This window comes from Acipenser ruthenus, chromosome 4 (genome assembly GCF_902713425.1).
Source record: "Acipenser ruthenus chromosome 4, fAciRut3.2 maternal haplotype, whole genome shotgun sequence".
Classification (NCBI taxonomy): domain Eukaryota; kingdom Metazoa; phylum Chordata; class Actinopteri; order Acipenseriformes; family Acipenseridae; genus Acipenser; species Acipenser ruthenus.
This window is the reverse complement of record NC_081192.1, coordinates 14,467,310-14,491,986: the sequence shown is the minus strand read 5'-3', so window position 1 is coordinate 14,491,986 and position 24,677 is coordinate 14,467,310. Positions and strand designations below refer to the sequence as shown.

The window sequence follows — 24,677 nt, the reverse complement described above, 5'->3', positions numbered from 1 at the left end:
TCATTTGTTTTATTATTTACAATATTATGTTGAATAAAAAATCAAAAGCAAAGTCTGATTTCTATTAAATATGTAATAAACAATGGTGGATGCCAATTACTTTTGTCAGTTTCAAGTTATTTCAGAGAAAATTGTGCATTCTTCATTTTTTGTGGAGGGGTACCAACAAATTTGAGCACGTCTGTATATATATATATATATGTGGACAACACTGGTAATGGATCTTCAGTAAGTCAAATTACCTCAGTATTGCAGTCATATTAGGTCAGAGGTCAATTTCATGGTTGCAGAACTCATGCAATCTATTAATCAGACAGTACAGGGCATTTTAACCTCATTATCATTTTGTTGCCAAATCTACGAGGGCTCTGCAAAAAAATGTATCCCTGCTTTAGCCGCATAGCACTGAAGGTTTTTGTATTTGACATATTCGCTCCGCTGAGATGTTGTGTAATAAAAAAACTCAAATATTTAACATAGCACTTTGTAAGTCAGATTCAATTTATGTCACAATACTGTAAATACGGCGAATATTCTTAACCTCAAGTTAAATACAATATTTGGGAGGTTATAACATATTTGTACTTAAAGCCTATTTATTATTTATTTGCACGGTAGCAGCAAACCATTGTGCATTCCCTTATAAAAGTTTACCTCACTGATTTTGCACTGTATTTTTGCAGTTTTCCCATGCTTTTCCCATGGTTATACTATGCATTTCCCAGTGTCTACCCTGGTTTGCCATGTTTATTACAAGGCTTTACCATATTGCAATTCTTTATAATGCTTCCTTATGCTTTACCATGCTTTGCTTTATTACACCTTGCTACGCTTTTACTATGGTAAAGCTGGATAAAGGTAACACATACAGTAAATACCTGCTGTTAATAGAGGACTTGCCTCCCAAAGGAAAAGTAAAAATTAAAATTTTCCGTAGGTACATTTTGATATTCCCCTGCTAGATATACCCTAACTTGTGGTATAAATATAGGATATTAAATGATCGTGGAGAACGTTTTTTATTTGCCACAGGAGGATATTCCAGTAAGGACATTCAGTATTCTGTTTATACCACAAGTATATTTAAAAAATAAATAGTAATACCATTTGATTTTTTTCATATTAAATCAATTAATTGAGGGATTATTGTACCTGGCAGAAACTATAAAATGATATTGTCTAAGTCCTGGAAGCTATAATAGTGGTATGGTATTTCATGTTAGATTTAAAAATGTCACATTTCTGCAAAGTGGTATATAATTCAATATGTTAATGTAACATTATTCAGCAGGTTTAATTAGACTTTATGAAGTGCAATTTGTTCATTCTAGAGGGCGATGCAAAACGTTTGGCAATAGCTGTATGTTTGTCTCTTTGTTAAATCAAATGATATACCATATACTGATTCAGATATTAAGGGCAGGATTTTCAAAAAACAGTGTTATTGTATCAAACTCACGGTATAGTAACGAGAGCTTTAGTAGCAAGTGATTTTCAAACTAAATGTGTTAATTAAATCAATCCATTAATGCTTTGAAATTGAGTCGATTAGGTCGTTAATGAACGCATTTCTCGTTAAAAAGCTTAATTGTCGCAGGTCACGTACATCACTTCCTGTCTCAATGACTAGATAAGGGGAACTAGTTAATCAAAATGCATGTTAATGAGATCAAGAAAAATGAATGGAAGCATAATTCGCTGTGATGGAAACTAGTAGCGTACAGCGGCTCTCAAACCTGCGAGCAGCAGCCAAATGGAAATAAAAAATAATGGGAATATCTATTTTGTATAATTTGTAAACTTAATTTATAATTGTGCATTTTGTCATATAGAATGCACATTTATTTAGAACACTTAGCATATGAAATGCTGATTTACATTTATCTGGCATGTGTAAAAATCGGACGACACGGATTAAAAAGAAAAAGTCATTTACCTTTATTTGGGGGATATATATTTTTTTTTGATGGAATTTATTTTCTTATGTTGACATCTACTTTTGTATGTATTTTAGTATGTAGTATGTTTGTAGGCTATAAATAAATACGTTTGAAGTGCTATTTGTTTTTGTAGTTAGTTATTATACATGTATACCATGTACAGTGCCTTGCAAAAGTATTGAGACCCCTGACCAATTCTCTCATATTACTGAATTACAAATGGTACATTGAAATTTCGTCCTGTTTGATATTTTATTTTAAAACACTGAAACTCAAAATCAATTATTGTAAGGTGACATTGGTTTTATGTTGGGAAATATTTTTAAGAAAAATAAAAAACTGAAATATCTTGCTTGCATAAATATTCAACCCCCACACATTAATATTTGGTAGAGCCACCTTTCACTGCAATAACAGCTTTAAGTCTTTTGGGGTAAGTATGTACCAGCTTTGCACACAGTGTCGGAGTGATTTTGGCCCATTCTTCTTGGCAGATTTGCTCCAGGGTGTTCAGGTTGGTTGGACGACGCTTGTGGACCGCAATTTTCAAATAGTGCCACAGATTCTCAATGGGATTGAGATCAGGACTTTGACTGGGCCACTGTAGGACATTCACCTTTTTGTTCTTGAGCCACTCCAATGTTGCTTTGGCCTTGTGCTTGGGATCATTGTCCTGCTGAAAGGTGAATTTCCTCCCAAACTTCAGTTTTTTAGCGCACTGAAGCAGGTTCTCTTGCAGTATTTCCCTGTATTTTGCTCCATCCATTCTACCTTCAGTTTTAACAAGATTTCCAGGGATGGTGTGTCTTGAGGCATGGGCAGTGTTAGGTTTGCGCCACACATAGCGCTTTGAGTTTTGGCCAAAAAGCTCTATCTTGGTCTCATCTGACCACAAAACCTTTTCCCACATCGCAGCTGGGTCACTCTCATGCTTTCTGGGAAACTCCAGACGTGCTTTCAGATGGTACTTTTTGAGTAACGGCTTCTTTCTTGCCACCCTCCCATACAGGCCAGTGTTATGCAGAGCTCTTGATATGGTTGACTGGTGCACCATTACTCCACTCCCAGCCATTGAACTCTGTAGCTCCTTCAAAGTGATTGTTGGACTCTCTGTGGCTTCTCCCACAAGTTTCCTTCTTGTTTGAGCACTGAGTTTTGAGGTACAGCCTTTTCTTGGCAGTGCCTGGGTGGTGTGATGCAGCTTCCACTTCCTGATTACTGATCCAACTGTGCTCACTGGGATATCCAAACCCTTGGATATTATTTTGTGCCCTTTCCCTAATCTATGCATTTGTATTACTTTATCTCTAACTTCTGTAGAATGCTCTTTGGTCTTCATTTTCCTTCAGATTCACAGCCTGACCAATGATCCTTCAACAGTGGGGTTTTTATCCAGAAAATGTGACAGCAACTTTAATGGTTCACAGGTGGAGGCCAATGGTAAGGTAATTGTGTCCTCGTTAGGGCAATTTCTTTCATCGGTGTAAACTGGGAGCTTCCACAGCACAGGGGTTGAATACTTATGAAAGCAAGATATTTCAGTTTTTTATTTTTCTTAAAAATATTTCCCAACATAAAACCAATGTCACCTTACAATAATTGATTTTGAGTTTCAGTGTTTTAAAATAAAATATCAAACAGAACGAAATTTCAATGTACCATTTGTAATTCAGTAATATGAGAGAATTGGTCAGGGGTCTGAATACTTTTGCAAGGCACTGTATGTAACACTTCATTATATATTTATTAAGCTTTTAAAATTACAATAGAACCCTAACCCAATACACAATGTGTTTATAATTAATTGTTCGGTGAATTCCTCTAATCATGCATTTTCTCTGTTACTCTTTGCTCGCCTCTGCGATAAATAAACTCAACATGATTAGAAGCAGTTACTGAACACTTACAGTATTATAAGGACATTTTATATGCATACAAACATGTGAAGGTTAAAGTGTAGATTGTACATAAAGTGTGGGGGGAGCCTGACAACATTACGAATACGTTTAGGCAAAATCCATGTCAATGATCTCGATCACATTCCTAGTGGATCTCTGTGTCCTTGTACGCCTGTCCTTTCTTGTGTGGATTAAACATATGTGTTAAAAGCCAAGGACGAATTGCAAATCCGCAATCACCTAAGGAAACTTATCTAATATGTCGTTTTCTATACAAAGATTTCATTATTTACTCTTAGGTTTTTATTTGTATAATTCAAATTAAATCTACAGTAGAGGTCAGCTGTCATGTAATGTATGTATCCAGATAGGCTACAGTTGCATTGATACTTTCTTGGTAGTAACATTACACTGGGTGCAAATAACGGTATTTTAGCAATACAAGAAACATTCCGTAAAGTTACAAATGATTAAAACACGTGATAAATCTCATTCATAACCTTTTAAATTCCCACGCAAACAAAGGAAATAGTCACAAGAAGCACTGCTCGTTAAGATATTAACATACATACATACCCAATTTAGGTAAGTCACAGCGCAATCTCGTACTCACTGTACTGTGCTACGCAACCTGTCTTGCTCTGAAAAGCGATCGCCATTCATCATTTGAAAATACTGTATCCCAATTAAACAAAGTGATGTCCCATTTAAACAACATCAATAACTTTGGGAAGAACCGTCTCCCAGAGTTGTATCCCATTTAAGCAGAAATCCCGATTATCAGTGTCCTGATTAGGTGGCGTCGACTGTATAGTACAATTTGAACTTAACTAGTATATCATACAATTTATAAAACAAAGTAATTAGAGACTTAGGGCAGGATTTTCAGAAGGTTGTAAATTATAACTCCAGTGTTATTCAACAAATTGGTATGTAACATTGGTTTTGGCATTTTCAAACGGTCGTTATGCCTATTTTAATATTAAATAATCGTGCTAATGTGATTTCCGAAATTATGGTGATTTACAAAATAATGTATATAAACTGGTCAAAGCCAAATTAACATGCTGCAGTCTCACATGATATAGACAGTGTTGTCGAAAGGGCCAAAATCATCAACTGGCCGTATCTTCTGATACTAACAGTTTAATTAAGGTTTAAACAAGTCTCTTTTGAAAAGTAGTTATTGTAATGGTGAGATACATTAATAGTTACCTGTCACAAAGACGGCCGGAGTGGGTGGCGTCAGACCAGAAGCAGGAAATAAACAGAGACTTGGGATTTTGATGAAGCTGAGCGCGTGATTTAATTATTAAACAGAACAGAAAATAAAAAGGTTGTAAACATACAAAAACACAGGACACGGCACTTCACGCCAAAATAAATAGACAAACAAAAACGGACTACACAGACAAAACACGGTGAGCAGATTTAACTACTATTACTATTACAAATATTACCTCCGTCTCCTATCCCGTTCTCCACTCACCGAACACACAACTGCACACAGGGGCGGGGCGCATTGCCACATTACCCATATATCATTTGTCTGATTTTACACTTACAGTTCTCTAGTTTTGTGTTTTCCATTTATTTCCTACGACCCATTAATTTGGATTGTCAAAAAACTAATTAAAAGAGTTCAGTAGAAGGTGTGAGGAAGGAAGCAGCGGATGTTAGGACAATGAGATCATTTCCCCAGGAAAGGCATTCTTAGTTGTGGCATCTCTAATGTCCAAGTTTTTGTGAAATTTAAAACTAGTAACAAGCAATTTAGCAGGATTGTTTAAGGGCTTAGGGGTGTGTATGCCTACAGTATTTTGTTACAACCAAACAGTGCAATACAGTGATATTAGCAAAGCCGTGGTGAAAGGGTGCAGATAAGAGGCCTGGTAGCGTTAATGCTGTTTTTGTGGAAACTGTTATGTTGCAGAGAATATTCTGAGGATATTGTAGCACAGCTTTTCGACTATAAGCAAATCAGGTGCTAACCTATGGACAAAAGTGAAAATAAAATGTATGTGCTGACAGCACTGAATCATTTTCAGTGTTTTTTTAAGTGTTGTTTCTTCTCTCTTTTCATGGAGCACAAATATCTTTCTATACAATGTTTTGTGTGATTTTAAACATACAGCCTGTGGTTTTGTAGTTTTCTGGTTATTTCCAATGAGTCATAAACTTGAATGGTCAACAGTTCAGTGGAAGATGTGAGGAAAGATGCAGCAGGTGTTGGACAATGAGAGTGTTTCCCCAGGAAAGCCATCTTTAGAAGTGGCATCTCTAATTTCCAGTAGGCTGTTGCCTCCTCACAGCTCATAGGCTCATGGGACTGAGGCTCCAGGAGGGTTAGCCAAGTTCATGTGTTTTACCCAACATAGAAGGTTGTGGGTGTTTTTTTTTGTTTTTGTTTTTTGACCCTCACTATAACACCACCCTCAATTATTGCCCGTTTTTGCCCATGGCCCTTACCAGGCGGTATAAAGAGGGTTGATTGTATATATATATATATATATATATATATATATATATATATATATATATATATATATATATATATATGTATATATACAGACGTGCTCAAATTTGTTGGTACCCCTCCACAAAAAACGAAGAATGCACAATTTTCTCTGAAATAACTTGAAACTAACAAAAGTAATTGGCATCCACCATTGTTTATTCCATATTTAATAGAAATCAGACTTTGCTTTTGATCTTTTATTCAACATAATATTGTAAATAAGAAAACAAATGAAAATGGCATGGACAAAAATAATATTTTATTGCACAACCTTTAGAGGCAATCACTGCAATCAAACATTTTCTGTAGCTCTCAATGAGACTTCTGCACCTGTTAACAGGTAGTTTGGCCCACTCTTCCTGAGCAAACTGCTCCAGCTGTCTCAGGTTTGATGGGTGCCTTCTCCAGACTGCAAGTTTCAGCTCTTTCCATAGATGTTCGATAGGATTCAGATCAGGACTCGTAGAAGGCAACTTCAGAATAGTCCAATGTTTTGTTCTTATCCATTCTTGGGTGCTTTTAGCTGTGTGTTTTGGGTCATTATCCTGTTGGAGGACCCATGACCTGCGACTGAGACAGAGCTTTCTGACACTGGGCAGTACGTTTTGCTCCAGAATGCCTTGATAGTGTTGAGATTTCATTGTGCCCTGCACAGATTCAAGGCACCCTGTGCCAGGCGCAGCAAAGCAGCCCCAAAACATAACCGAGCCTCCTCCATGTTTCACTGTAGGTATGGTGTTCTTTTCTTTGAAAGCTTCATTTTTTCGTCTGTGAACATCGAGCTGATGTGACTTGTCAAAAAGCTCCAGTTTTGACTCATCTGTCCAAAGGACATTCTCCCAGAAGGATTGTGGCTTGTCAATATGCATTTTAGCAAATTCCAGTCTGGCTTTTTTATGTTTTTCTTTCAAAAGTGGAGTCCTCCTGGGTCTTCTTCCATGAAGCCCACTTTCGCTCAAAAAGCGACGGATGGTGCGATCAGAAACTGACGTACCTTCACCTTGGAGTTCAGCTTGTATCTCTTTGGCAGTTATCCTTGGTTCTTTTTCTACCATTCGCACTATCCTTCTGTTCAATCTGGGGTCGATTTTCCTCTTGCGGCCGCGCCCAGGGAGGTTGGCTACAGTTCCATGGATCTTAAACTTCTTAATAACATTTGCAACTGTTGTCACAGGAACATCAAGCTGCTTGGAGATGGTGTTGTAGCCTTTACCTTTACCATGCTTGTCTATTATTTTCTTTATATATATATCAGTTTGCTCCCAGTTAGACCTTAAAGAAGGAACATCTTGTTTTTGAGGGTGTATTGTAGCTATCATTGAGGTCAAGGCAATAAATAAATTGTTTATTCAAAAGAAAATAGTTTAGTAAGATACATTTTCACTGCATAATTGTGTTCTTTTAACTTGCTATTTTTAACTAAACAATAGATGCATTCATTTCCTTTCTCATAAAGATAGGCAAAGAATAATTGTTTGAAAATTGTGCATGTAGACATTCAGCTGTGTTCTTGTATATTTTGTTGTTTGTCTCCCGTAACAATATGGAAGTTCTTATGGGAGACTGGTTTCCGCCTAAACTTACCAGCCTCTCCCTATTGTCCTGATTTTATTTACAGCACATTGTACATGAATCTGTGTTCCCATTGTTCAGTGTAATATTTTATGTTATGCATGTGATTCTGACAAACAATAACATTTTTAGACAGCAATGTCTGGACAGAGGTACTACATTTTGAAATGTGTTGCTGATTAAATAGTACCCTACTGAATAACAACAAAGTACCACAAACTTCAACTTTTGGATACAAAAAATATCAAGTCTGTGATGCAACCTTAATACACGAGATTCAGGGTTTTTTTTTAAAACTGCTGACCAACTGCGGCATCTGTTTAAGGGGGCATTGTTGCTGAGATTTCAGTATTTTGATTAAGTTTCATTTATTGTAAAAGCCATTGTGCCAAGAACTCCAACCCTTCCCAACAGTATACTTAGGATACCCAGTACATTTTAAAAAAAAAAATTGTTATCAATTTTGAAAAAGTGTGAAATACCAGGTACTTGCAGTATTAGTAGCTGTTGATGTACGTTGGGCAACGTGTTAATTCAAAAAGGCCTTTATAAGATGGTTGAAATGTATTTTAGTAGTTTAAGGTGTCTTTTCTATATCATAATATAGCTGGTGTGGATATTTGTATGATTAAAACAATGCAACTGATCTAGATAGACGAAGCTAGCTCACTACATTTAGTAAGAAAACAAATGGAAAATATCTTAATAGGTCCCAATGTTGCAAAGAAAATGACTCATTTTATCTTAAATACTCAAAGCTATTTACTAGACATCAGTGTTTTTTTATATAACATTTTTATTATTGCTTAAAATATTCTCTTGGCTTAACAATGGACATTTCCTTTTTACATTTTGTTAGGATTCCCGGGCTGTGTTGCTATCCATTAAGGTTGTCCCAATTTACACATCCAGATCAGATGTAAAACACATTTATTAGCTTTCTTCCGTTCATTTAACCTTATTTATTTATTTATTTTTTAGCCTTTTGTAGTTTTATAATGGAAATTTCAGATCACAGTTAATTGCCACTGTAAACTGTCTATAAATGTGTTTTGCAACACCCTATTGTTGCATTTTCAATATTTTATAAGACATAATTAGTTGTTATTGCAATGTTGTATATTATTTTGGTTTTAAATGAGAACTTTGTTTTTAATAATCTCAGAAGCTATACTTCCACAGCGAATAGATCAGGAATGTTTTCTTTACTACATACAATACAGTACAATATATGCAATACATTGTATTACTGGTACAACATATATTTTACGCAACACGTAGTCATGTTCCACAAAAGGTCGATTACTCCACTTTCTGTATGGGTGTTATCTCTCAAATGAGCTATGCTGTCAATGTCAGCTGACAGCATTAATAAACATAATCACACAATTTCCCTATAAATTAGGGATGCACCGAATCCAAGTTTTTGGGATACGGCTGAATACCGAATCCATCTCAAAAGATTTGGCCGAATACCGAACCGAATACCAAATCTACAAAAACTGTCAAGAAAACTGAAGGAAACTGTTGAATGAAAAGCAGACTGGCAGCTACTTACAAGGGACGCGCACAATCTATAGTTTTGAGCCTTTTAGTTAATTATATTTTTATTACCGAATATATACCTGAATAAGATTTCAATTTGAAACGTACACAATTTACCGCTAGCCCCTTCCCCCACAACAGAAACGTCAAAATACAGAACTGTTTACTTTACCTTTACAATAAAAGAGAGCTGCATCTTTGCCATAACCCACTATTTTCTTTAATTACGTTTCAACCTGTGTCACCTGATCTGAGACTGAGAGCTATGAGGAAAAAATTACTGTGATGAGTGACCTGAATGATCTCCCTCCGAAATAAAACCCATGTTGATTTAAATGCACAGTGTGTGTAACACATATCAAATAGGCTATGAAATAGTTTAAAAATTATTTTAATAAAACACAGCAGTTCCCAGATGGTTCAACTTTTACTGGCACATTGCAATACCGTAAAATGTAATTTACTAAAGCATATTGTTCAACAACGTCTTGCACGTCTGAAAGTTGTAAAGTTACAAAAAATTTATATTACTGTGCACCACAATTTTTATTTTTTATTTTTTATATCTCAGTATGATCTCTAGAACACGTTTGACATACAAAGCAACAAAGAACAAAAGTCTACAACAGTTTGCCGTTACTATATATCACAGGTTTACTGCATAACTTTACTCCATGAAAAGTGTGATGTGAATGTGCTGTGTTGCATACGGGAGTATGTTTGCATTCAGCAACTGCATGACATGTTTAGTGCGTGTGCCACCAGTAATTTAGGGAGTCTGGAGCTGCGACAGAGTTCATCAAACGTGTTCTTGTTATTAAATACAACAGTTACGTTCAATACCGGATTTGTGTCTTTTATTTAAAGAAGAACTGCACACATTGGAGGGATGTATTAAAATGGATGTGCATCTGGCTGGATATAGGATTCGGATTCGGGTTCAGTGAATCCTAAGCATTCGGTCGAATCTGAAACCAAATACTGGATTCGGTGCAGCCCTATTATAAATTAAGTTTGAGATTTAATCATGGTTGCATTGTTACTGTGTTTGTAGTCTGATACAACCACCAAAATTCACTATAAATAAAATACAGTAAATGCCGGTAACTTACCATCTGGTTTAACTGTCGTCAGAGGACAGTCGCTGAAAGTCTTGATCTGTGGGAAAGTGATCACTTTCCTCTTCATCGTCCTCATCAGTGTCTGAAACCAGTGAATCTGAGTCACTGCTATCACTTTCATCAAGACTAATGATGATCTTTTCAATTTGATCTTCCACAGCACAATCTTGTTCCCAGTAAGCATTTTCCGTGTCTAACTATGATACACTGACAGCAACTCTTCCACCCCTCAATGGGAAAAATGTCAAATTGATCAGCACAGAGACTCCACACATCTTCCAGTTGTAATTTCTTTTAGCAACATATTTCTTTCAAATTAGCCCACACAAGTTCATATAGGTTTACGTGTTACTGGGGGCTTGTTCAGTTTTACTAACTGCAAAAGTTCAGCTTTCAATACAAACAGAATATTACTGTGCTGTAGCCATGCCTGTGCTGTAGCTTTCCTTGTTGATGTTGTGGGCTTTTTATCCACCTTCATAATGTGATAGGGGACATTATCCAGTACCACAACAGAGGATGGAGGGATATTTGGAAGCAATTTCTCTTTCACCTACTTTTCAAAATTCTCCATGGCAGTCACCTGTTTGCTTCTGTGCTTTAAAAATTATTCAGCGTTTGGAATAAAGCCAGAAGCACATCCAGTGCATACTCTCCAGTTCCAGTTTATCCTGCCAACAAGTAGCAATGCTTTGAGTGCTGCGAATCCTGGTTTTGTCAAGGTAAATTAATATTTTACCATTGGCATGTCGTTTTTGCACAGCCTGCAAGTACTGAACTATATCTGTATGCTCCATCAATGTTTTTCTATTGACCTACATTTCTTCCAACCAAAAATCTAAACTTCTAATAATTTTGTGAAGAGTGTCATCTTTGCCTGCAAATGCATTATTTTCTTATAGCACAATTTTCAGCATAAAAACTATGAATTTTTCTTTTCACAACGCACTTGTCAAAATCATCCAATTACATTTTCCCTGTTTTCCTTTGTCTAGTTGTAAACAATGCCTCTGTTTGTCTGTGGTGTTTTCCTTCAGCACTAATTTGTCTGACAATTCTCTCATGAACACCAGTCATGACACCCACTCTTAAAATAATTTCAAATTGGTATTATCATTCCTTTTCATGATTCATCCTCACATTACTTAACTACAGCTATGGCCAAAAGTTTTGCATCAACCTATAGAATTAACACATTTTGCTTTTAAGTCGAATGGAACCTGCTGAATAATGTTACGTTAACAAATGTTATTACATACAGCTTTGTAGTTTTCCATATACTTAACAACAAAACTGACAAATTGAAAAATGTGACATTTAGACTTGAAATACTGTACTACTGTTTTGGCTTCTGGTAGACTTTTGCGATATCATTTTGTAGTTTATTTGATTACATGATGTTAAATAAAAGATCTAAATTATGTTCATATAGTTTTTTTTCCTTATTATGTCTTAATCCTAATAGTCTAAGTGATGCAAAACGTTTAGCCATAGCTGTACGTTGGATACAATTTCTCTTGCCTGACTTAAATGTTTTACCTGATAAAACTGTTTTGTGAGAAGTCATTTCCTTCTATATTAAAATAACTAAATAATTATCATATTCTTTGTGGATGTCTCTTTACCTCAAACTACCATGGGAACACTTGGGAACAAACTTACCTCCGACCCTTTTTTAAAGAAATGAACTTGTCGAGGTGAGACTGCGTGCTTCAGGGGGATTCTGAGCTACGGTGCAACGGACAGTTTAACTTGGGACAGTAGTATGTGATATTATGTGTAGCAGATTTGTAGTAAATTATGTAGTGCTAAGTCAAATTCAGTACCAAAAAATATATATCTGCCATACTCGCACGCATACACAGACTCGTTACAAATACTCATATATGCCTGTTATTCGGTACACCTTTAGTAATCAGACTACATGTCAAAAGATGTCATACACCACTGGTAATATTAGGCAGACATGCACCATTAGTTCAGATTTTTATTGAACTTAGATTCAAAGTTAATTCATTCATTTTACTGTTCCCACAGTATTATTTTAAGCACTTAAAACTTAGAAGAGAAACTGATAACTAGTGTTTTATGGTGAACTTTGTTTAAAGCATGAATTTATGCACAGTTTTTTATGTTGATCTTTGCCCAGTGCTACTGCAGCAGATCACAGAGTCATAGTAGTACTTTTAGCTGCTGCAGGATGCAAGCCAGCCTTTACCTTTATTTGCAGTACAAACAATTACAGTGAAATTAGAACCCCCAATGCCCTCAAACATTGTTAAGGCTTTATGGCCTCCTTCCTCATGAATAAATCATTGTGGAGCATTACATGATTCATGCCTGTTCAAAGAGGGTTGAGGACTAAGCCTATTCTTTTTTTGAGTCATTTTGAGGTGGGTAACAAAAGCCACACATTTGTGGTAAAACATTTGACCACAAATATAATACTTTGTTCTTTTTTTCTAATGATATGGCAATAGTTGCCATCTGTTGCATTTTAAACCACATAAACATCAACCATTGAGCCTACTTAAAAATCCACAAAGACACACTGGCATGACACAATACACAGTGTCAAGTCAAGTTCAATATGTTTCTAAAATATATATATATATTTTGTAAAAGCCATTGCTTGTCACCTTTTGAATGGCCTTCAAATAGTTTTGTCCATCATGAGTCACACGGTGAAGCAATTCTCTCAAAAAGGAGGGTCAGGTATCTATTAAAACATTATGAAAGACTTAAACAAAGATTATACGATTTCTAACCGGCTCATCTTGTTACACAATCAAACTGTTGCTACCTCTGCAGTTCCATCTGCAGTCTACAATCCCATCTGCAACCAGGTGTTACACAAATGTCAAAGATTGCCTGTATGTCTCATGTCTTATTTAATTGTCATTAATAAATTAGGTCACCTACTTCCAATATTTAACTGATAATATCACTAATTCACAGTCCTTTGTTCTGCTTACAGTACATGCTTTTATTTCTGCTGTACCCTTTTTTAAACTCTCTTCTAGCATTCTTTGCATTAGATGCTCATTAGGTAACTTGCTCTCCATCAGTGCGACTGAACGAATATTCTCGGCCTGTATTTCAAAGTCCTTCAGTGTTTAGTCCACCATGAAAATAACTAAGGTAGTGGCAGGTACCGTAGACTTGTGTGGCCAGAGGGTTTGCAACTGGCTTATTAGCAGTGATTACTAAATTAAGATTAATGACTAGTCATCATTATATATTTAAGGTAAAACTACAGTAATTAAAGTTAAGTAGATAGTAAATAGGAATTGTATTTTCTTACAGAAGTAAAACTAATTCTACTGAGTATAGTACATGTTTGTTTTTGAACTAACAGTATACGTTTTGTTATTATTATGAACTGGGATATTTAGTCACATAAAAAGCTATAAAGTAAAATCTTTGATCTATTAAACAACTAGACGAAAACCTTTCGAGTAGTGATGAGCGATTCTCGCTTTTACAAGTCGATTCGATTATCGATTCGATATTTGAAAATAATCCCGGTGACGATTACAATTATCAATTATTTAAATAACATCATTCTTAGGGGGAAAAAGGTTCCTGATTAAATAGTTTTTTTTTATTATTTCTAATTAAAAACTACAATAAAACTTCAATAACTTTTTTCAACAGCACTTTCAAACCTACAAATCATACAGTATGTATTGTATTGAAGTCACTACTAAAGCAGCTTAACCAATATATAAACAATATCAGGGTTGATAATGCTGCATAACAGAAAAGAATAAGAATAATAATACATGGCTGACAGTTTATTAACTCATTAAATATAACGTAATACAAGAAAAAATGGCAACCTGAAACAAAATATTATTATATCTTTATTATTAAAAAAAAAATGTAATTTCTTAACCTGCTTCGCTGACTAAACTAAAATGAGAAACCGAGTCAACAATAACAGATGCGTACAAGTGAAAGTCCCAGTAAAGCAATACAAAACTTTGGATAGCTCATATATATGTCGGCAGAGCTTGTACCGCTAATCAAGAGGGCCATTGCAGTCTTGGAAGTGCATTGGCCTACAGCAGGGGAAACAAGGCAGTCGATTTTCGACGACTAGCATAGCACCTCTCCCATACCCCCCCCCCCCCCCCCTTCACCTGGATTTTCTTTTCCAGTCTTCCTGGGACCGTCTGACAACAGCTCCTGCTGTTTCCCAGTTGATGAACACGCTATATAGAGTGTATGTTGTGGAGAAGCTGGTCCTGGCCCAGTTAACGCCAGTTGAGGCTTTTATTGCTGTCTTGTTCCAGGTGCCTAATTTAGTGCTCCTATCTAAGGATGCGGCCTGCCCTCCACAGCCCCTCACCACAACACCTGGATGCTCTGCGCCTGGTGCCCAAGCTCAACGGACAGGCTGTGGGTAGAAACCTGGCTGCGCTGGTAGCTGCACGTAGGCTGCTTTGGCTTTCCCAGGCACATGTGCCTGATGGGGACAAAGCACCGCTGTTGGACGCCCCGATCACTCCAGGGCCCACGGTGGATGAGGTGCTGCAGCACTCTGGGAATCCACTAAGGAGCTGGTTCGTCTGTTTCCCAAGCGACCACCTCCAGTATGTAAACCAGCAGCTATTCACTGCAGTTCAAGCACGGTCCCCCTCCCTTTTGGGGCGTGACTGCAACATCAGTCACGGATCCACAGGATGCCGGCGTGGTGTCTCAGGAGGTAGCAGCTCTGCTGAAAAAACAGGCTATTTACATGATTGACCCCCTCCATTTGGAGGAAGGGTTCTACTCCAGGCACTTCCTTGTGCCCAAGTGGGATGGTGGCCTCAGACCGATCCTCGACCTCAGACAGGTCAACCTGTATCTGAGCCGAAGGAGGTTCAAAATGTTGACGATGCAACAGCTATTGCAGTCCATCAGACCAGGCGACTGGTTCACCACGGTTGACCTCAAAGTCGCCTATTTCCACATACCCATAAAACCAGCACACAGGAAGTACCTGTGGTTCACTTTTCAGGGAGCAGCTTATGAGTGATGTGTATGAGTGAGTCTCTTGTGTGGCCTGCAAGCTTTTGCTCTAGGCACACGAGAACCTCCTCTCACTGAGGGCAGTACATCTGCCCGGGGTGACAAACTGGTTTGGCGGACCTCCTCTCAAGGAGGCTCCAAGCGCCTCAGTGTGGAGACGATTGGGAGTAGCACAGATAGATTTCTTTGCCTCGCAGGAATCAACCCACTGTCCCCTCTGGTTCTGGCAATAGATGCCTTGGCACACCAGTGGCCGAGGCAGCTGTTATATGTCTTCCCACCGCTCGCCCTGCTCCCGCTGTGTCTGGATAAAATCAGGCAGGACCAGGCCAAGGTGCTCCTAGTTGCCCGTTATTGGCCCAGGAGACTATGGTTTTGAACCCTGATGCAGGACCTGAGCGGCCAGCCATGTAGACTGCGGAAACACTGCGACCTGCTCAGTCCTTATGGCACCCCGACCCATGGAGCCTGCAGCTCTGGGTCTGGCCCCTAAACAGCTGCATTTGAGCCATCTGGGGCTTTCTAATAGGGTCATTGACACCCTGCAGAATGACAGAGCACCATCCACACATTTGCAGTACGGGTAGAAGTGGGGTGTTTATCAGACATGGTGTCTGCCTCGTGGGTTTGACCCCACGACCTGTCCCATCTTTACAGGACCTTTTTGATGAGAGGAAATCCGCCTCCACGTTAAAGGTTTATCTGGCAGCCATTTTGCCTTGCCATGTCAAAATTGACTCGGTCTCCCGAGGAGCTCACTTCCTGGTGGGTCAGTTTTCGAAAGGGCTCTGCGGCTTCAGCCGCCAATGAAGGGAGATTGTTCCTTGCTGTAGGCTAAACGTGGTGCTTAATGCATTCATGAAGCCTTCATTTGAGCCCCTGCATTCACCTGAGCTGAAATTTTCATTACTCAAAGTGTCTTTCTTGCTCACTACTAACCTCTGCAAAGCGGGTGAGAGAGATGCAGGCATTCTCAAAAGCGAAAGCCTGCTTAATTTTTACAGAGGTCAGGACAAAGGTCATGCTCCGTACCAATCCTGCCTTTTTGCGGAAGGTGATCTCGGCATTCCATGTCAACCAGTCTGTGGAATTGGAGGCTTTCCATCCGCCTCCTTTCAGGTCTGACATGGAGCGAAAGCTCCATTCACACTGCCCAGTTCGGGCCCTGGCATACTGCATTGACAGGACAAAACGTTGGAGGCAGTCCCAATAATATTTTGTCTGCTATGGGGCAAAATCGCATGGTAAGCTCTGTCTAAGTAGAGGCTATCCAAGTGGATAGCAGACACAGTCAGGACTGCCTATGAGCTGGCCAACTTGCCCCCTCCAAAAAAGCTCACTGCCCATTCCACCAGGGGCATGGCAACTTCATGGGCTTTATTCCTGGGTGCATCTGTGAGCTACTCCCCCTACCTTCACAATTGAAATGAACTGAAATATACAACATTAGGAAAGAAAAAAAGAAAAGAAAACTCACAAAATGACTTTTCAGAAATATGAAATATGTATTTTACATAAACTTAGAACTTCTTCATGATTGTGTTTAAACATAAACTCAATACCCCAGTCCCATACAGTGGATGTACAATGTGGCATTAAAAAGAAGGGTATTCTGCATTTGTGCATTGCTCACGTTGCTCAATGAGACCTTTGTTATTTTCTAACTAACCTCAACCTATAAAGTACCAGTACACATAACTAAGCTACAAAGAGACCTAATTTAAACTGGTTGATGAACCAAGAGTAAATCATAATGTATCCTTCTGCGTTGTGTTAACAAGCATGGTCTGCCGCTTGTTAAATTTTATGAAGCAAATCATTTTCACTTCAAAGCAAATGTGGCTGAAGTTACCCTGTTGTTGGTCTCCTTTGAAATGGGCATTCATGTGTGATACATGCTGAGTGCAACCAAACATTTGTTTAAAATTTGAAGCAAAAAAACATTTATAAGCTTTACAAATGCAAAATGCATTTGACACGAAGGACCTTATGGGTTGAGTCAGTCAGTTCTTTCTGTTGTGTGGTACAGTCCTTTGTAAAATAAATAAATAAATAAATAAGGCAAAATGAGCATATAAATATTCATTGTGGTAAACAAATTCATATTTTTAAATAAATTAACTGTTGCAGTTTAATCAATTAATCTCAGGCAAAGTGTCATTAATAAAGAGCATACATACTCAGGGCTTTATTATTCTAGTTTATAATTATTGGGTGATAATAATTTAGAGAAAATGCAGCTAACAAGGCGAACATGCTAAGCTGCTTGAAATACTTCAGAAATTCCACACAACAAACTAAAAATAGTTTTAATACTGGTTGGAAATAATATCATATTGAGTCGTCATTAGTTAAGCAATTTTAGTAGTTTTACACTGTAATTCTTAATGTAACATGGCAAAAAATATGCTGTGCAGCTAGAAATGTTATTTAATTTTGTATTACCTCTGTCCTTTTACAATGTTTGAAATCACTCAGAATGTTTCTGAAATGTGTTGCTCAATAATGAGATCTTCATAATTTTTCTCTATTGCTCATGGTGGTGTGCCATTTTCATGGTGCTGTGACTAGGAACTCATAGATCGCCAGGGTTAAAGGCGGAAGAGTATTGTGTTCGGGTAATGTTGTGTGATTCACTGTCATTACAGATTATCACCACTGCTGGTGAGATGAAGTTAAAACCTATATGACCACGCCTATAGGGCACAGAGCTGGGGTAACTTACTACTTAAGTAATACATTACTGTAATAATATTACTTTTGTCAATAACAAGGTAATATAACTTTTCAATCTGAGTAATAATATTACAGTTATTTTCCGCAAAAAAGAAAGGAGTTAGTCTTGTTACCTTTTCTCTGTTGTACACTTACATTAGTGGTCTTTTCTTTTTTCTTTTTTTTTAATTTAGTAGTTGCCAATTGATTTTATCCCGTTTTTCTCCCAATTTGAAATGGCCAATTGTATTTAGGCTCAGCTCACTGCTACCACCCCCGCGCTGACTCGGGAGCAGTGAAGACGAACACACGCTGTCCTCCGAAGCATGTGCCATCAGCCGAATGCTTCTTTTCACTCTGCAGCCCGCCATGCAGCCAACCCAGAGCTACAGCGTCGGAGGACAATGCAGCTCTGGGCAGCTTACAGGCAAGCCCGCAGGCACCCGGCCAGACTACAGGGGTCGCTGGTGCGCGGTGAGCCGAGGACACCCTGGTCGACCAATTGTGCGCCACCCCCTGGGAACACCCGTCCACGGTTGGTAATAGAATAGCCTGAACTCGAACCGGCGACCTCCAGGCTATAGGGTACATCCTGCACTCCACGCAGAGTGCCTTTACCAGATGCACCGCTCGGGAGCCCCCTTTTTTTTATATATATATTTTTTTAACCCGACGCGCCAAACTGCTGTAATGTCGGTGCGTCACCACTGATGACACAATCTCTCTTCTGGGATGTCTCACATCAATAATAAGCCGTGGGGCAATCAAGTTAGTCTTTCTGAGCCATGTATTTAAATAAGGCTAGGCACTAGGAACAAAAAAATGTGTATCCCTACATGCAATTTTGATGATATATTTTAAAACGTCATACAGGAAATACGTTTACCACCGCATATTTTGAAGTTTAATGGACAAGATCGAGTTTCGTACTTGACTGTACCCATGTACCACTTTTATGTATTTATTTGCTTGTTTGCTTGCTTACAGTGGTGGCCACATGTATTGAATCACCCCATTATTTTCACGTTTACTGCTTTATCACCATATAGTTAGTTTTTCTATTGACCTTTTTTGTTTTTGTTTTGTTATTGTGGATTTGCTATTCGTGGTTTTATTGAATTCTAACGTTTGTATGATTTTCTCTTCATACTGCAAAATTATTGAAAGTCAAATATACAGTACATTGTTTATATGCCAAAAATGAAATATATTTATACTAGAAACATTTTAAAAACCTGTTTGACACAGTTAATAAGTTAATTACCAGATGTACAGTTAAAAAGTAAACAATAGTCACAAAAACTGTTTTGCAGAACAAGACAAGAAAAAGAAATATAACGAGTAATATAACATACTACTTTTTATTACTTTATATTACTTTTTAAAAAAATTATATGACATTATATATTACTTTTTATTACATTATATTACTTTTTTTTCTGAAGAAACAAATAACGAGTAATAAGTTACTTTTTTCAGTAACGTGCCCAACTGTGGCAGGGCATTTAGTAACACTACAATAGACAACTGTACAGTATTTACAGGGGTAAGCAAACTAAAAAAAAAATTCAGGTCCAGGTTTTGTGATTTAGCCAGGACACCAGGATTAGCAGACCTATGTTGCTCTTCAACCTGCATTTTTTCGGTACCTTTTCCCCCAGCTTTTGTTTGTAAATGTTTTGTGAGTGCTCATATTTTGTGAAGTGTTAAAGATGCATTTTATAATGTATATCAGTGTTAGATTAATACATTGTTTAAGAGAAATGCAGTTCAAATATCAAAAATAAAAATTGAAACAGCAATATAGTTTACAATAGAGTAATGAATAATTTTACACCCTCTTTATGAGCTACAAATCATCTGATTTCCAGAAGGGCGCAGTTCATTTTAGAGTTTTTGGGTGTTGATGCTGTAGTTAAACATCTAATTGTTTTAACAGAGAACAGTTTGTTCATACCATGCAGAGTAATACCATTCCTTTCAACTTTGTTTGTGCCAACCAGAACGAATATCAAAGTTTAGCTGAGGGCAAGGGGTGAATAAAGAATTGTATTGCACTCTGTCACGGATTGCTCGTGTGGTGATGTCAGACCAGGAACTGAATGACACAGAGTTGTGCAGTGAATGCGCTGCTTGTGCTGGCTTATTAAATGAACAAATAGAATGTTTAAACAAAACACTGAACAAAACAAACGGCACGTTGGCCAAAAATAAATAGGCAGACAAAACAGACAGTGGACGAACCCCAAACAAGTATAGTGCTGGTCCTTCCAGCACGAGTAGCAATTGTTATTTTAATTATTTAGTATTTATTTTGTTCTTTCTCCCCTCTCTCTCTCCTGTTCTCCACTGTGAACACACCAACCTCTAGTGAGTGATTCGTGCATCTATATATACAGTTGTGCCGGGATTCAATTACTAATTAATCATTCACTTGAATCCCAGCACGTGAACCAATTTGTGCAATCCCTGTGCCTAAATACAAATACATTTTAAATCACCCATGCTACATAACCCACACTCTGTGCACCAATACATACACACCACATACAACATAAAACACAAAAACTACGCACAGGGGCGGGCACCCCGCCACACACCCCCAAGCCAGTCTGACACACTCCATACATGCATACAGTATATTATGGATACAAACCACAATAACTTGACTATCCACTCTCTCTAATTGTAAGACATTACTAACATTAGTCAGTTTACGTGTTGTCCAAAATCATTATCTCAGCATGTACTAGTAGTTCCATTAAGTACAATTCTTAATATGAGATTTTAAAATATAAGCAGGGACAGGAATGGTGCTATCCATTTAAACAGAGGTAATAAGAATCACCTTTTGTCTGTACCTGATTCTCCAGGAAATGGTTCACACATCTCACTTGGCACCAATCTGATGAGAAGCAGGAGAATAAAACATTCCTAAAACATTCAGTTTTACTGTAGCAGCTTGCCAGTTTCTTACTGTCATGATCTAATGTGTCCTTCAAACTGACAGGTAATCAGACAGTGTTTATATTATCTTGCTTACATAGCTCTGAAGATATTTCTGGAATCTGATAAGTATTTCTTTAGATCTTTAAGATTAGTCCAACATTTCTGATTCTATTATAATGATTGATCTCCTTAAATGAGTGATAACCAAGACTTTAAAATCCACTTTTGTACCTCTTGGCAATTGCAAATGTGGGCCCTATTTACAGAACATTAAAGAATGTTATCTTTAGGAATTTTTAAATTTTTTTTAAGTATCAATTCAATCAAGCTTGCAGTTCATGACACCACTGTTTAAAAACACAGTTTAATGTAAGAGAAGATTTATAAAAACTTTTTTTTTTTAAAAAAAGACTTCAAATGTTTTGTGAATATGACCCATTGTCACCGGCTTTCCTTTTCCTGTGATGAAGGTCTTTTGGCTCTTTGCTTTATTTGATACTTTTGAGATATTTCAAATACAACATTATAGATAAAAAGTGCTTTGATGCCTGCTGGAATGTCTCTTTTCTGTTGGTCATAATAAAACCAAAGATCTACTGCAGCTGCAATTAGACCAAACTAACACACGCTAAGAACTAAAGGATTTTCATTACAATCAGTGGGGGGACAGTGATGAGAAAGAACCTTGGTTAATACTGTTTTATAACTCTTACTGTAGCCTTACACAACCTTAAACCACTTCCAGGGAGAACAAGATCTAAATCCAGTGTAAACGGGTAGCACTGTAAACACTGTGTCTAACCTGGTGCAGATAGTTTAGATATATCTTTTTGTGTAGTTATATTGTAAATCACAGCTTGGATTGGACCCAGGCTACGCCCAGAACACTTAAATGCTTGCACGGTTTGGAATGTATTGTGTATATTGATGTTGTCTGGTCTGATTTTCAGTTTTGTCATTTGGATTGTGTGTTATTTAATTAGTTTATGTTTTGAGATGGCAGGGCCCCATGGTTAACTATCTTGTGGCTAAATTGAGCGTCTTTGTTTAAAAATCTTAACTCTTAACTTTCAATTTGTGGTATGTGATTGTGGCAATGTGCCCCACCCCTGTGTGTATTTTTGTGTTTTATGTTGTATGTAGTGTGTAAATGTTGGTGTATTGTAGTTGCTGCACTGGATATAAATGGGTGTGTGTAGCACGAGTTATTTAAAATGTATAATTGTATTTAGACACAGGGATTGCACTTCACTTCACGTGCATTTAAAGTATGTAATAGTATGTGAGCATGGGGTTTTCAAGTGAATAATTAATTAGTAATTGAATCCCGGCACAACAGTATATATAGATGCACGTTTTATTCACTCTGGGTTGTGTGTTCGGTGAGTGGAGAACGGGTGAGAGAGAAGGAGAAAGTAAGAATTTAAGTAAAGTAAATTAAAGCAAAGCATACCATTGCTATTTCCTGCTGGAAGGACCAGCACGATACTTGTGTTTTTATTTTTACTCACCGTGTCTGTCTGTTAGTCCACCGTTTGTTTAGTGTTAATCCGTTTTGTCTGTCTATTTATTTTGGCCTCAAGTGCCATGTCCTGTTTTCTGTTTTGTTCAACCTTTTTATTTTCTGTGTGTTATTAAAACACTGAGCGCGACAGCTCAGATTCACTCACCACTACTGTCTGTCTGTGTACTCCTTTCTGGTCTGACGTCATCACTGAAGCCAGCCTGTCACAGTGATAGAGGAGTGATACTATTCCATGCTGCATAACATACAGTACAGGGCGGCTATGCTATGCCACTGGGGGGATATACTGTTTTCTAAAAAAAATTTTTTTTTATTGCATTCACTGAGCAATATGACCACCATTACTCCAGAGGAGGAATTGTCCATCCTTGAAATAATGTCTCTTAAAGTATAGTAGGATTTCAGAGGTAAGCAACATATTGAGCTAAAACCACTAGAGTGTAACTGCCAGGCATGTTAAATAAACACAATTGGTACAATTAAGAAATATGTATTTCTTGCAAACCAAAATATTGTGAAAAGCCCATAACTTTAAGAGATAATAAACAAGGGGAAATGTAATAAAAGCAAACTAAGGAAGATGCCAGGCTGATGTCAAGATGAATGGCTGCTGAAGTGTGCTGAATATGTTAAACTGTCTGGTACTTGAAAAAGCTGAATGTTTCTTCTTTTCTTTTTTTTTGCAGTGTAAGAGGAGCAGATCCTGGCAATGGTATTAGGGTGTTCATACCCGATGTTGGGATGTTTGTTGCAGGCCTGGCAACATGGCTTCTGTGCCGAAGTCTGGTTCAGAAAACACCCACAGAAGACATGGCGCAGTACAACACAGATTTTGAAAACGATGAACAGGTACTATTTTTTATCTTTTCTGATCTACACCCCATGATAAACTCTGCTGCTCGCACCCATCTGTATCTCTTCCACTAGAATGCTGGGGTGGCCAAACACGAGGCCCTTTAGACCATTGAGTCCAGATACAGTACACAGTACAGTACAGGAATTGTGTGTTCAGCTTCTAAAATGGTCGAAAAATATTGTTCAGGGTAGCAGTGATGCCATGTTCTGAGATGTTCTGCATGGATATGTGATAATTTTAATGAATGCTACCTTCAAATCTTCCAGGGAAGTTGGGGGTGGATATCTGCATCAAAGTCTGTTCTCCAGAATGTCACACTAAGACCACCTTCAGCAGTCATGAAAGATCTGTAATTTGTCTTGCTTACAGAAGCTACTACTACAAAGGGGCAAAGGCATTTATCATAATTTTAAAATAATTACAGCCCTGTCTTTTTTAGAAATGACAGCGTTTTTTAAATAAAAATATACGTACAGCTAACAATGTACACTGTGACTTAATAGATTTATAAAAACTGCATAGACTTTTTAAAACCCACCTCTTTTGTATGAAAAATCTCTTTGGTACTGTATTTCAAACATTCTATTGAGGAAGGTCGGCTCTGCTCTAATTTATCAGCTCATGTTTAAAGCGGTTCTGTCTTTATTATTACAACACATCAGTCCATCTTTCTAAATAAAAAAAACAACTGCAATGAAAGGGAAGCACAAACAATTGTACGTGATTAGAACATTAATCCTGAAATGTACTATTAGGTCAACAGTTTAGTCATCGGGTATATAATTGCACTCCTTTTATGAGGATAGTTAAACTTGTTTTTTACAACATCTAAAATTATGTCAGTGTTTATTTCTCTCCCTGATTGCTGCTAAACTTTCAATCTTAAATTGAAATACAAATTTAATTATTTTGTTTCTCTCTAAATAGTCAAGCTGTGCAGGGTGTTGGTTCTGCCCAAATGGTTTAGCTGCCAGAATCAGGGTCAGTTGGCCAGGGGAATGGTTAAAACCTAAACAATG

At 37.5% G+C, this 24,677-nt stretch overlaps 1 protein-coding gene across 3 annotated transcripts in view; it reads left to right on the top strand.

Moving 5' to 3' along the window:
- Positions 1 to 24,677, top strand: part of LOC117400530 (piezo-type mechanosensitive ion channel component 2-like) — a 198,810-nt gene that overhangs the window by 88,570 nt on the left and 85,563 nt on the right. For all 3 annotated transcript variants that reach the window (XM_059022048.1, XM_059022047.1, XM_059022049.1), the window contains exon 5: positions 23,489 to 23,651. In XM_059022048.1, the coding sequence (XP_058878031.1) occupies positions 23,489 to 23,651 (163 nt within the window). The remainder of the gene's footprint in view (positions 1 to 23,488; positions 23,652 to 24,677) is intronic.